Source organism: Pelobates fuscus, chromosome 5 (assembly GCF_036172605.1).
Source record: "Pelobates fuscus isolate aPelFus1 chromosome 5, aPelFus1.pri, whole genome shotgun sequence".
Lineage (NCBI taxonomy): Eukaryota > Metazoa > Chordata > Amphibia > Anura > Pelobatidae > Pelobates > Pelobates fuscus.
The window spans coordinates 51,221,736-51,236,255 of NC_086321.1; the positions used below are offsets into that span (position 1 = coordinate 51,221,736).

General features: G+C 40.0%; 1 protein-coding gene across 2 annotated transcripts in view; it reads left to right on the forward strand.

The window, feature by feature from the left end:
• The window catches only part of PIK3C3 (phosphatidylinositol 3-kinase catalytic subunit type 3), a 134,954-nt gene that overhangs the window by 34,211 nt on the left and 86,223 nt on the right, over nt 1-14,520 (forward strand). For both annotated transcript variants that reach the window (XM_063453842.1, XM_063453843.1), the window contains 2 exons: nt 4,937-5,023; nt 6,271-6,366. In XM_063453842.1, the coding sequence (XP_063309912.1) occupies nt 4,937-5,023; nt 6,271-6,366 (183 nt within the window). The remainder of the gene's footprint in view (nt 1-4,936; nt 5,024-6,270; nt 6,367-14,520) is intronic.

Here is a 14,520-nt window from a genome sequence, read left to right on the forward strand (position 1 = left end):
CTTTAAAATTGTATTCCTAAATTATCTTTATTGGTTGCTATAAAGACCCCTCATATAGCCTTATTTAAAAAAAAAAAAAAGTCTAAATCCTATACACCTAAAATCAAACAACTGTACACATTTGCTCCTTTAGTATCATCTCACTTTACACTTCATTCTGTTGCAATGCTGATTTGCTGTGACTTTGTGTCTTTTGATTTGTCATGCGTATGCTTGCAGATTTGAAAATGAACACAACTTTACCAACTGGTGTCCAGGGAACCGTTTTTTAGATAATTTTGTAATGATAAATGTTTACTACAACAGTGTCCAGAACTTTAATACATTTTCTGCATTGGTTTGCCTTAAATGAAAAACAGTCTAACCCTGTTTGTGTTCTGTAAACTACTAACTTTTGGAACTAAAATCTTAATTTATCATATTCAATTGGTGGATTTTGCTTCTATATGCACAGATATGCCTCCTCGGTATAAATGAGCTTTTGCATCACAAATTATAGATAAAGTGAATAAATTGAATTAATGTAAACAAACTAGATATTTGAAAGGGGGGGGGGGAGAAACTAGACAAATATAATTCAATTATAAAATTAACTGAATTGAAGAATTTTCTCAATCTGACTATCTATCCCCTGGTCTTGACCCGTTATTTATTTATTATGGAGATTTGTGCATAAGTGCCAATTACCCTTTGCTCATCTAAATGTTAAGACTTCAAGCTTTTTCACCTTAAAGGGACGCTATAGACCACAAAACCACTATAGTGTGTGAAACACACTATAGTGGTTAAAAACACCATCTGGCCCTTGAAATATAGTAAAATCCCCTTGAAATATAGTAAAATCTTACTTTTATTCCAGTCTGCTGCTGCTGGCTCCTCATATGTGCTCTATCTCCTTGACTGACATCATCAGAATTGGTGATCAAAGGCTAAATCTGTCAAGGAGGCATATCCAGGGCAGAGCCAGCACAAGTCAAACACAGCCATGGCTAATCCGCATCTCCTCATAGAGGTGCAATGAATCAATGCATCTCTATGAGGAAAGTTCAGTGTTTCCATGCATAGAGTGGAGACACTGTCAGTGCACACTGTGCAGCACTGCCCCAGGAAGCATCTCTAGTATCCATCTGAGGAGTGGCCAGTGGAGGTGTATCCCTAGGCTGTAATGTAAACTCTTTTCTCTGAGAAGATGGTGTTTACTGCAGAAAGTCTAAAGGGACTGATTATACTCACCAGAACAAATACAATAAGCTGTAGTTGTTCTGATGACTAATGTTGCTTTAATGAAACAGTTTGGTATAGATCATGCCTCTGAAGTGTCACTGCTCAATTCACTGCCATTTTAGGAGTTAATTCACGTTTGATTCTTTCCACCCAGCTCTAGACACACCTCCCCTGTCTGTGACTCACACACCTTCATGAAAAATTTTCAATCACGCTTATCGAGCAGAAAAAAAAAACCTTTTAATCACACACAGGACACTCCTGAATGGTTTAGCAAGCCATTAACAGAGTAGGAAATAAGAAATTCTAAATTAAACAGAATTTGCAATAAAGGAAATGTAAACATTGGATGACTCTTTTACAAGTGTTTAGGAAGGCTGTGCAAGTCACATGCAGTGAGGTGTGAGTAGGGCTGCATGAACAAAGTGATTTAACTATCCTTTGGCAGAGAGATGAGCTGTGGGACTGCAAGGGCATGAGCTATACAACAAAACTGCTTAAATAAAGGAGCATGATAGGGTCAGGAACACAAACATTAGACATGTGCAATTTGTTTCGTTCTGAATGTCAATTCGGACGAATTTCGGGCAATTCGGAGACTTCCGAAGTTCCGAAGCACAGTGTTGCCGAAGTACTCGTATACCTACCCAGTGGAAGAATGATGAATGAAGAATGTAACACTGTATACAAGTTTAAATAAAAAGTATACAAACATAGCCAGGATTCAGCCAGGATTCAATCAAGTAACACACATTCATATAAAATGTAAGTTACTTAGCCAGTCAATGGAATGACAGGAATGAATAAGTAGATAACTCCCTAATTCCCACAGTATTAGGGAGCTATCTACCAAAAGGCGGAAAGACCTAAATTGGTCTTTCATCCAAATTTACTAATAATAAGTAAAGATTACTTAGTATTAGTAAATTATGCCCTACTCGCTATACCACGAGTAGGGGCATGTTTTACCTCAAATGGTAATTTTTTTTTTTTTTACAGGTACCTAGTTATTGGTCCCCCCTCACTATTTTTAGGGTGAGGGGGGTAGGCAGGGGTTAATTTTGTTGGGAGGCCCCTGGGGGGGTTTTGTTGGGAACCCCCTGGGGGGGTTACATTTTTATTTAGGGCACCCACCTGCCGCTCAGGGGGGGAGGACAATAGCCGGTGGGAACCCAACCCACCGCTTAGGGGTGGCGGCCAGGGAGGAGGACAATAGGTCCCCCCCCCCTATTGGTATTTAGGGCCCCCACCCACCGCACAGGGCTGGGGGCCAGGGGGAGGGACAACAGGTTGCCGCTCAGGGGTGGGGGCCAGGGGGAGGACAATAGGTTTCCACCCTCCCCCCCCTTATTCTTCTTTAGGGCCCCCACCCGCCGCTCGGGGGGAGGACAATAGGTGTTTTTGTTTTTTAACTGTTTAATAGACATGCCCCTACTCGCAGTATAGCGAGTAGGGGCAGAATTGACTAATACTAAGTAATCTTTACTTGGTATTTGTAAATTTGGCTGAAAGGCTGATTTAGGTCTTTCAGCCTTTTGCTAGATAACTCCCTAATACCGTGGGAATTAGGGAATTATCTACTAAGCGACTGCAAGAGAAGTGCCAAACCGAATATTTTCCCCATGCACATCCCTAACAAACATATCTCTGCCCACGTTTGCCTGTGAACTGCCCAGGTCTGCTGACATCAGAAGTGGTAGTCCGAGCCAATCACAAAGCTATATACAATGCACAATGAGATAGGAAGCAGCTCTAGCAGCCATCTGTGTGGCCAGTGGAGTTACCACGAAGCTGTAATCTAAACACTGCATTTTCTCTGAAAAGATGGTGTTTACTGCAAAAAGCCTGAAGGTAAGGATTATACTAACCAGAACAAATGCAATAAGCTGTAGTTGTTCTGGTGACTATAGTCTTCCTTTTAAAATTGCTTGCATGTCATTAAATATTTTGACTATTCATTAACAGATGCTTCAAATGGTATTGCAAGTCCTATGGAGCAGTGCTGCCAGTCATCCCACCCCTAAAAATCCTAGGTTCTATCAGTAGTATTTTACTGATAAATCCCTAACTTCAGAGCTATTAGGGTATTTATTTTGCTCTTGTTTGGAGTATCAAGATATGATTCGCTGCTTGTATTTTTTCCCCCCCAAATTCATACAAGCAAATACATTTGTAGAAGCTGTGCAATACTACAAGCCCAGAGGATTGGAGTGTTGTATGTCTATGATCTATTCACTATTGAAGAGTATTGAGGAGGGGTTGTATATATATTTATATTTAAAAAAAAAAAAAAAACACACAGCAAAAAAAACTTTCAATCTTACTTACGTGTTTTATATCTTCCATGGTTGAGCAATGTGGCATTGGTTTACGGTGTGTTCTTTAACCCCTTAAGGACCAAACTTCTGGAATAAAAGTGAATCCTGACATGTCACACATGTCATGTGTCCTTAAGGGGTTAAACTGATTTCTGTAAATTAAAGGGACACTATAGTCACCCAGACCACTTCAGCTCAACAAAGTGGTCTGGGTGCCAGGTCCCTCAGGTTTTAACCCTTCAGATGCAAGCATAGCAGTTTCAGAGAAACTGCTATGTTTGCATTTGGGGTTAAGCCAGCCTCTAAAGGCTGTCTTCTGGACAGCCACTACAGACGCACCTGCGATGCTGGATGCAAATTTCGCATCCATCGCACAGAGCGTCCATAGGAAAGCATTGAGAAATGCTTTCCTATGGACACTTTGAATGTGCGCGCGGCACTTGCCGCGCATGCGCATTCCGCTCCACTGACGTCAGACAGGGGAGCTGACATCGGCAGGGGAGGGGAGGTCACGCGCGGCGCTGGAATAAGGTAACCTGCTGCTGAAGGGGTTTTAACCCCTTCAGCGCCACGGGAGGTGGACCCGAGGGTGGGGGGGCCCCCTCAGGGCACAGGGAAACCGCTTTGTTTTCCTGACACTATAGTGATCCTTTAAGTTGATCTCATTTAATGTTTTGTAGGATTTTTTTTTCATGTATAGCCACAAGGTCAAACTGAGCATAAATCTGTTATTCTACAACACCAAGATTTTTAATATGATAGTGCATTAATAATATAGAATGGAGAGTATTTACACTTCTTGTATGTACAATAATCACTTTTAATTTTTTTCCCCCTACTATTTTCTAGGGATATGATGTCTTCTCCTGACAAAAATACTATATTTTCTGTAAAAATACATTAATTCATAGGTTCTTCCTAATAACATTGGTTTGTGTGGAGGTTGCTTGTTGTCATTTATTTATTTTAACACCAAAGTATCCAAGAAAATGTGGATTAGCAGCATCTAGAGCAGGGGTGCACAAAAGGTAGATCCTCAGATATTTGTAGAAGTACAACTCCCATAATGCTTTGAGTGTCTTTGCATGCCTTGAGAATGACAAGGCATCATGTAAGTTGTAGTTTTAAAACATCTGGAGATCTACCATTTGGGCACCCCTGATCTAGAGAGATACCTATTGTGCACCTTTTTCCTACAAAATAATCTTAGTCGATCTGACATTTTTTATCCTCTTTAATTCTTTAATGTATGTGCTACATTTTAACTAATCTATCTGCATGATTATGTGCTTGTGTACAGGATGGTGTTTTATTTTTAAATTTATTTATTTTTCTTACAACATTTAATTATTCTCCCTATTCATTTGCTGTTTGGTTGTTTTTTGTTTTTGCAGCTCACCAAAGCCCATCGACAGGGACATATGGTCAAAGTAGACTGGTTGGATAGATTAACCTTCCGAGAGATTGAGATGATTAATGAGGTGAGTGTCATCTCACCCTCCCTTCTGTGGAATCTGAGTTTGTCTAAATGTATCAAATCTGTCAAAATTATTGTATGGTGCTTGGTTTGTTAATTTAAATCAAGCATGTCAAACTTGCGGCCCACAATGAATATCTTTGTGGCCTGTCTGCACCAGGGCCGCTTTTTGCTGTGACTGCGACCAGCTGCAAGACAGGAAAGATCTTTCCTGTTTGCCCTGCCATGGCCAATCGCGTGCTCCAGGGGGGGGTGGGGGGGGTGCAGTGTTATAGGTTATAGTGGTGGGCAGTGTGTTAAATTAGGGGGAGGGAAGTGTATTACATTGGGGAAGAGAGCGGGCAGTGTATTAGAGTGCTGGGAGAGGGGTAGTGTATAGGTTTTGGGGGCAATGTATTTGATCGGGGGCAGTATATTTAAATAGGGACAGAGGGGGCATTATATATTATATTTGGGTCTGCATGGAGGCTAATGGAGATGCTGATTGGCCACCAGCGTTTTGCCACACATGCACAGTAGCCTCTAAATTGGATTGGCTACGATCATAAAATTTGAAGAACACACTCATAGGACTTAAAAATCAACAAGATAAAGTAATTTGTTTTTTACAGATGGGCAACAGCATACATTCACCATTTCAGTCCTAAACCTTTCTTAATGTGTCAAGGTAGTTGGCCTGAAACATTAGTTATATGCAAATGCACGTCTCTTGAAAATAATTTTGCTCTTTTGGTTAGTCTGAAGCCCTACGGGCATGAAGACATCCAGTGTCAGGTGATTTTTTTTTTTTTTTATATACTATACTTTGTTGTTTTTTTTTAGTGGCCGAAATAAACTTAAACCTTTGTTTATTTGGCCTGTGTTAACCTTTGGGTTTGACATGCTTGATTTAAGTGGTTACATTATAAAGAGTGATCCTTTTAATGTTGTGTGAGTATGGCTATCCTCCTTCTTTTTTTTTTTTTTAACTTTCTCCTAATCTTTTGCTTCGGGCCCTAAATTCTAGGAAATTTGTCAGGACCTGGCATACAATGTGTAGGAGTTTTCAGTCATCAAATCCAGTGTCTGTTCAAATTAATACTAAGATTGTGTGGTGTTTTAGGTACATTTTCTCTCTAGCTTCCATTGTAGATTCCAAAGGAAAAACAAAAGTAATTCTAAACTTCTTTTATAATACACCTGAGTTATCCATGCTTATTTTCTTTCTAGGGTTTTTCTCAACATTGCTTTTATTTAATTTCTCCTTTTCAGAGAGAGAAACGGAATTCTAATTTCATGTATCTAATGGTGGAGTTTCCTTGTGTGAAATCTGGGGATAAGGAGTTTGCAATAGTTTACTATGAGAAGGTACAGTATGGATCCTAGTCATATTGTGGGCCTTTTTATTTAATAAATATTGTATTCGGCAGAGAGTTAACTTCCCCCTGCCCCCCCCCCCACCCATACATCTAGCTCCTCCCCCTCCCATACATTCCATCCATCACACACACCTGCAGACAAACAGATACACATGCAGACACATACATACATACAGACACAAACACACAGACACACACCTATACAGACAGACAGACACACGCACACAGAGACACACCTATACAGACAGACAGACACACACACATACAGATATACAGACACATATATATTGAAACATTCATACAGGCACACATTCACAGACACATGTATGCAAACACACACATATACAAAATGTTTTAGCCACCCTCCTGTTTCCTACCTGTTAGAGGCAGGAGGGTGACTTTCCCTTGGGTCCAGTGGTGGCTCAGCCTGATGGGAGTCAGAGATCCCACTATGACTCGCTCCTCTCCTTCCTCCCGCGCAGCTCCTAGTGGTTGCTGGGAGAAGTGACCGAGGCTGTCCATTCCTCCCAGCTCTGATGTAATCTCAGGGGGCCCGGTCACGATGCTAAAGCGCCGCAATGCTGACCTGGCCCCCTGGAAATTGGTTGCCATCTGGTGGCCCTAACAGCATGAGCCACTCGATGGGCCCCTTCAGTGCGGCCCCAGCATTTTTGTTTTGTTTTCTTTATAGCAAAAGAAAAGGTCTGAAATAAATACCAGCAGCTCTTATATAAACTTAAAGGACCACTATAGTGCCAGGAAAACAAACTTGTTTTCCTGGCACTATAGGGTCTTTAGCCCCCCCCCGATCCCACTCCCACTGGGCTGAAGGGGTTGAAACACTTACCTTTCTCCAGCTCCCTCGGCGTTAGCGCCGCATGTGCGGCAAGAGCCGCCCCGCGCATTCACACCGCCCATAGGAAAGCATTTCTCAATGCTTTCCTATGGATGTCCAGCATCTTCGCACTGTGATTTTCACAGTGAGAAGCGCGGTAGCGCCTCTAGTGGCTGTCAGTGAGACAGCCACTAAAGGCTGGATTAACCCTTTCAGGTGCAGGGTTAACACTAGAGGGTCCTGGCACCCAGCCCACTTCATTGAGCTGAAGTGATCTGGGTGCCTATAGTGGTCCTTTAATTGAAGTTGATTTAAATAAGCCTAGATACACTATCCATGTTATATTATTCAACTAGGCTTTAGTTGAAATATTGTAACGGTTCAAAAAAAACCACCGTGATATAATTACTAGGACCTATATGTACTATGAAAAATGTATTGTAGGCCCTGGCACTTCACCATTATGGAGGTGCACCTGGTTCCGGGGAAGTCCCTAAACCCCACAAAAAAAATCATACAAAGCCATACAAACCAAAGTGAACCATACACACTCAACTATATGCAATCAAAGCGTTTTTTTTTTTTTTTTTTTAAACTGTTATAAACTCCAAGGGTAGAAAAAACCTGTTGTATAAATATTGCAAAAAAATACAGAAACAAAAAGACAAAAATGTTAGGATTTGTCTTAATTCAGTCAATTTGATGGTACCAAAATGCAGGAGGATGTGACCATGTGTGAATAAAAGCCATCAATATTAGAAAATATTAGATAATTGTCACAAATTTGTTTAACCTTAAAGCAGCTAAGTGGTACCATATATATGGTACTATATAAAAAGCAAATCATAAAAAATTATTATTGTACAAATGTTAACAGTTACAGGATTAACATTTAACTGAACCTTTCTGTCAGAAAAAAAAGACAGACTTGCTGTTATAGATTAACTCAACCAGAGAAAATAACCAGTACACAATGTTCAGTACTGTTGTTAGTCCTTGGGTCCCAGATCCTCATAAATGGAGGTAAAATAGAGTTGTGATGCGTTATTTAATGAAATGTCTCTGTGTACATAGGTTTACATTATATTCCACTTCAGCCAGAATAGTTCACTTGTATCAGCAAAAAAAGCCACAGATAAATGAAAAAAATAAAAAAAAAAATAAGGGGGGGGGAGGAGGGAATGGCATCAAAATTATGGGGGACATTTTAGAGAGCCAGTCTCATAGAAAATAAAGAATATTCCCATATCGCTAGGCTATTTAATAGTATTCTTGGCTTTACTAGTTCTTGTGTCAAATAACGGTTGTGTTCCGATATTGGAATGTTTTCACCAGAGCTGGCTTAAGAGTGAAGTTGTAATGGGCGATAGCTAATGTTTGGCATCCTCCTACACTGCTGTGAAAACTCTGTAGGTAAGGTTTGGCAGTCAACTATCTCACTCACACTTTCAATAAACAAAATCTCCAAAAATGTACATAACTAAAACGGTGTATCCTACTCACTGATTGCTCATGAATCAGCAATAATGAACACAAAGTCCCCAAAACTATAAAAAGACCTATAAAAGGATTACAAACGCATGCATATATTAGAACAATACCCTACCTTCACTAAAAATAACCCACTCATCATTTACATTCGAAAAAATTGAATTTTGGCATTCAAGCCTGCATTGGCTTTTTCTTTTAGAATAATTTTATTTGGGTTGCTCAGGCAGGTTATGCTACCTAATTTACATAAAATGCTTTTGGTTACGCCCTTTTCCACAAGGTGTCAATTACACTATATTGTAAATAAATAAAAAAAAAAATAAAAGAAATACTAGAGACGGCCACTTTCATATGCTAGACTGAAAAGTACTATTCTCAGATATGTCAAATCTGCTTTAGAAGCGGAGCACGTCTTACTTTGTATCTCAAGGTTTCTTATACACATTAAAATAGTTTACCTGAAAATGCACTCTTGCAAACCAATCCCCCTCCTTTACGTTGAATAACAAATTGAGAATGGAAACCTAATGGAGAAGACACTTGGATGGCAGCAATTAACCTTTCCTGACCTTCACAAGCTTACAACCTGAAAACCTCTTGTATCATTTATCAAGGTGAAGGATTGTGCGTTGGATAATGAGTCTGCCATGTTCTGTTCGTAAGAGTAAAGGAAAAAGAAATCTTTGCTCATTCTCCATTTGTTTTGAGAACAGGATAAATGTGACTGCGCTAGTGTGTGCACCTTTTTCTTTTCCTATAGTTTTTATATTTGAGATAAAGATACAACTTTAATGAGACCCTGCAAAGAAACCTAACCTTCAGTAACCCGAATTCTAACTTTTGGACAATAATCCCATATATTAAATTGGCTCTTCATAATTTCGCTGTGAAATTCCCATTCTTGTTTTATTTATTACTAGTTCTTTTATCATATTTTACATGCCCAGTGCCATGGATCAGAAATGAGCAACTTTTATTGTCCGTATCACAAATTGTGCCTTCGTGAGCATGTGTAACACTCTGATTCAACTAATTATGATCTAGACTGGTCTTAGCCCTCTCTTCAATGTAAAGACACTCAGAACATCTTGCCGCCGTCATCTATATTTATTTTTTATTTTTTCCCTTCTTGTATTTCTTTGTGGGATTTTTTTGTTTGTTTTTTTTATATACACTGCTCAAAAAAATAAAGGGAACACTTACACAACACAATGTAACTCCAAGTCAATCACACTTCTGTGAAATCAAACTGTCCACTTAGGAAGCAACACTGAGTGACAATCAATTTCACATGCTGTTGTGCAAATGGGATAGACAACAGGTGGAAATTATAGGCAATTAGCAAGACAACCCAGTAAAGGAGTGGGTCTGCAGGTGGTGACCACAGACCACTTCTCAGTTCCTATGCTTCCTGGCTGATGTTTTGGTCACTTTTGAATGCTGGTGGTGCTTTCACTCTAGTGGTAGCATGAGACGGAGTCTACAACCCACACAAGTGGCTCAGATAGTGCAACTCATCCAGGATGGCACATCAATGCGAGCTGTGGCAAGAAGGTTTGCTGTGTCTGTCAGTGTAGTGTCCAGAGCATGGAGGCGCTACCAGGAGACAGGCCAGTACATCAGGAGACATGGAGGAGGCCGTAGGAGGGCAACAACCCAGAAGCAGGACCGCTACCTCTGCCTTTGTGCAAGGAGGAACACTGCCAAAGCCCTGCAAAATGACCTCCAGCAGGCCACAAATGTGCATGTGTCTGCTCAAACGGTCAGAAACGGACTCCATGAGGGTGGTATGAGAGCCCGACGTCCACAGGCGGGGGTTGTGATTACAGCCCAACACCATGCAGGACGTTTGGCATTTGCCAGAGAACACAAAGATTGGCAAATTCACCATTGGCGCCCTGTGCTCTTCACAGATGAAAGCAGGTTCGCACTGAGCACATGTGACAGAGTCTGGAGACGCCATGGAGAACGTTCTGCTGCCTGCAACATCCTCCACCATGACCGGTTTGGCAGTGGGTCAGTAATGGTGTGGGGTGGCATTTCTTTGGGGGGCCGCACAGCCCTCCATGTGCTTGCTAGAGGTAGCCTAACTGCCATTAGGTACCGAGATGAGATCCTCAGACCCCTTGTGAGACCATATGCTGGTGCGGTTGGCCCTGGGTTCCTCCTAATGCGAGACAATGCTAGACCTCATGTGGCTGGAGTGTGTCAGCAGTTCCTGCAAGACGAAGGCATTGATGCTATGGACTGGCCCGCCCGTTCCCCAGACCTGAATCCAAATGAGCACATCTGGGACATCATGTCTCGCTCCATCCACCAATGTCACTTTGCACCACAGACTGTCCAGGAGTTGGCAGATGCTTTAGTCCAGGTCTGGGAGGAGGTTCCTCAGGAGACCATCCACCACCTCATCAGGAGCATGCACAGGCGTTGTACAGAGGTCATACAGGCACGTGGAGGCCACACACACTACTGAGCCTCCTTTTGATTTGTTTTAAGGACATTACATAAAAGTTGGATCAGCCTGTAGTGTGTTTTTTCCACTTTAATTTTGAGTGTGACTCCAAATCCAGACCTCCATGGGTTGAAAAATTTGATTTTCATTTTTTTATTTTTGGGTGATTTTGTTGTCAGCACATTAAACTATGTAAAGAACAAAGTATTTCAGAATAATATTTAATTCATTCAGATCTAAGATGTTATTTTTGTGTTCCCTTTATTTGTTTGAGCAGTGTATTTCGATTTTATAAAATTTCCTTCTAAGTGTTTTTTTCATATGTCTTATATTAATTCAATATTGAGGGACTTGTCTGACAACCCAGACAAAAAGCCCAAATAATTTATTTTGCAAGCCCTATATTTTACCGTGTAACTTTCCAAAACCCCATAAAACATTTGCCTGAAGAGCATTGTTATGGCATTCACAGTCACATTGAACTTAAATAAAAAACAAAATCTCTTAGTTTATCACACTTTTATATTTTATTAACTTTAAATAGTTTCTTATATAAATATTTGATGTGAAATTAAACCATATTTCTCCTAAATAAAATTATATACAAGTGTGGTTGCTATTAATATTGAAGATGTAAATTATGGTTTTTTCCCCCAAAACAAGGACAGAAGGTGCCTGTAGCAAGTGTGTTAAAAAATAAGCTTAGAGTCATGTCTACAAATGCTCGCAGTTTAGGGAATAAGATCCATGAACTTGTGGCAATAATGGCAACTGATAGTGTAGATTTAGTCGCTGTTACTGAGACATGATATAATGAGAAAAATGACTGGGACATAGCAATACCAGGGTACTCTTTATATAGAAAAGACAGGGAAGGCAAGAAAGGGGGAGGGGTGGCCCTGTATGTGAAGGATAGCATAAAATCTAGCCTAATAAAGGTTAGTGAGGCGAACATAGAGTCCGTTTGGGTTACGTTAGAATTTGGTAATCACACAGTAACTTGTGTAGGTGTGAATTATAGGCCCCCAGGACAAATTGAAGAGTTAGATAATCTACTAGTTGAAGAAATAGCTAAAATGACATTGAAGGGGGAAGTTATCATCATGGGTGACTTTAATCTTCCTGATGTGAATTGGAAAACAAAAATAGCTACTTGTGCCAGGAGCACACATATTCTAAACTCCCTACTGGGATTGTCTCTAAAACAAGTTGTTGAGGAGCCAACTCGTAAAGAGGCCATACTAGATTTAGTGTAAACAAATGGAGATTTGGTATCAGATATTACTGTAGGTGAAAGTTTAGGATCCAGTGATCATCAGTCAGTGTGGTTTAATATAAGAACAGTGACTGAGTCACACCACACAAAAACAAAAGTTTTAGACTTTAGAAAAACAGACTTTTCTAAAATTAGAATATGTGTAAAGGAGTCATTATCAGACTGGAGCAATTTATATGGAGTCCAAAAGAAATGGGATTATTTAAAAGTTGCACTACTGAAGGCAACAGAAAATTGCATTAGGCTTGTCAGTAAAAGCAAAAAATTCAAGAAACCACTGTGGTACTCCACAGATGTGGCCAAAATAGTAAAAAACAAAAAGTTATCATTTAGTAATTATAAAAAAAACCCAGAGTGAGGAAGACAGAATGACCTATAAGATTAGGCAGAAAGAGGCTAAGCAAGTTATAAGAGCTTCCAAATCCCACACAGAAGAGAAAATAGCACAGTCAGTAAAAAAGGGGGACAAAACTTTTTTTAGATGCATAAATGAGAAAAGAAAAGTAAAACAAGGATTAGTTAGATTAAAAACAAAAGAAGGAAGGTATGTAGATGAGGATAAAGGTCTAGCTGACTGCCTCAATAAATATTTTTGTTCGGTATTTACAGATGAAAATGAAGGAAAGGGACCTCAGTTAAGAAAAAGGATAAATGAGTCATTTATTACACGTGAGTTTACAGAGGAAGAGGTTCTATTTCAACTCTCAAAAGTAAAGACAAATAAGTCAATGGGACCTGATGGAATACACCCAAAGCTATTAAAAGAGCTTAGTGGTGTACTAGCAAAACCATTAACAGATTTATTTAACCAATCATTGATAACAGGAGTAGTCCCAGAAGATTGGAAGTTAGCGAATGTTGTGCCCATTCACAAGAAAGGTAATAGGGAGGAGTCGGGCAACTATAGGCCAGTAAGCCTTACTTCAGTAGTGGGGAAAGTGATGGAAACCATGTTAAAGGATAGGATTGTTGAACATCTAAAAACACATGGATTTCAAGACCAGAGACAACATGGGTTTACTTCAGGGAGATCATGCCAAACTAATCTTATTGATTTTTTTTGATTGGGTAACTAAAATTATAGATCAGGGTGGTGCAGTAGACATTGATTACCTAGATTTCAGTAAGGCTTTTGACACTGTTGCACATAGAAGGCTTATCAATAAACTACAATCTTTGAGTTTGGATTCCAATATTGTTGAATGGGTAAGGCAGTGGCTGAGTGACAGGCAACAGAGGGTTGTAGTCAATGGAGTATATTCGAAGCTTGGGCTTGTCACCAGTGGGGTACCTCAGGGATCTGTACTTGGACCCATTCTCTTTAATATTTTTATTAGTGATATTGCAGAAGGTCTTGATGGTAAGGTGTGTCTTTTTGCGGATGATACTAAGATATGTAACAGGGTTGATGTTCCAGGAGGGATAAGCCAAATGGAAAATGATTTAGGTAAACTAGAAAAATGGCCAGAGTTGTGGCAACTGACATTTAATGTGGATAAGTGCAAGATAATGCATCTTGGACGTAAAAACCCAAGGCAGAGTACAGAATATTTGATAGAGTCCTAACCTCAACATCTGAGGAAAGGGATTTAGGGGTGATTATTTCTGATGACTTAAAGGTAGGCAGACAATGTAATAGAGCAGCAGGAAATGCTAGCAGAATGCTTGGTTGTATAGGGAGAGGTATTAGCAGTAGAAAGAGGGAAGTGCTCATGCCATTGTACAGAACACTGGTGAGACCTCACTTGGAGTACTGTACACAGTACTGGAGACCCCATCTTCAGAAGGATATTGATACCTTAGAGAGAGTTCAAAGAAGGGCTACTAAACTGGTTCATGGATTGCAGGATAAAACTCACCAGGAAAGGTTAAAGGATCTTAACATGTATAGCATGGAGGAAAGACGAGACAGGGGGGATATGATAGAAACATTTAAATACATAAAGGGAATCAACACAGTAAAGGAGGAGACTATATTTAAAAGAAGAAAAACTACCACAACAAGAGGACATAGTCTTAAATTAGAGGGACAAAGGTTTAAAAATAATATCAGGAAGTATTACTTTACTGAGAGGGTAGTGGATGC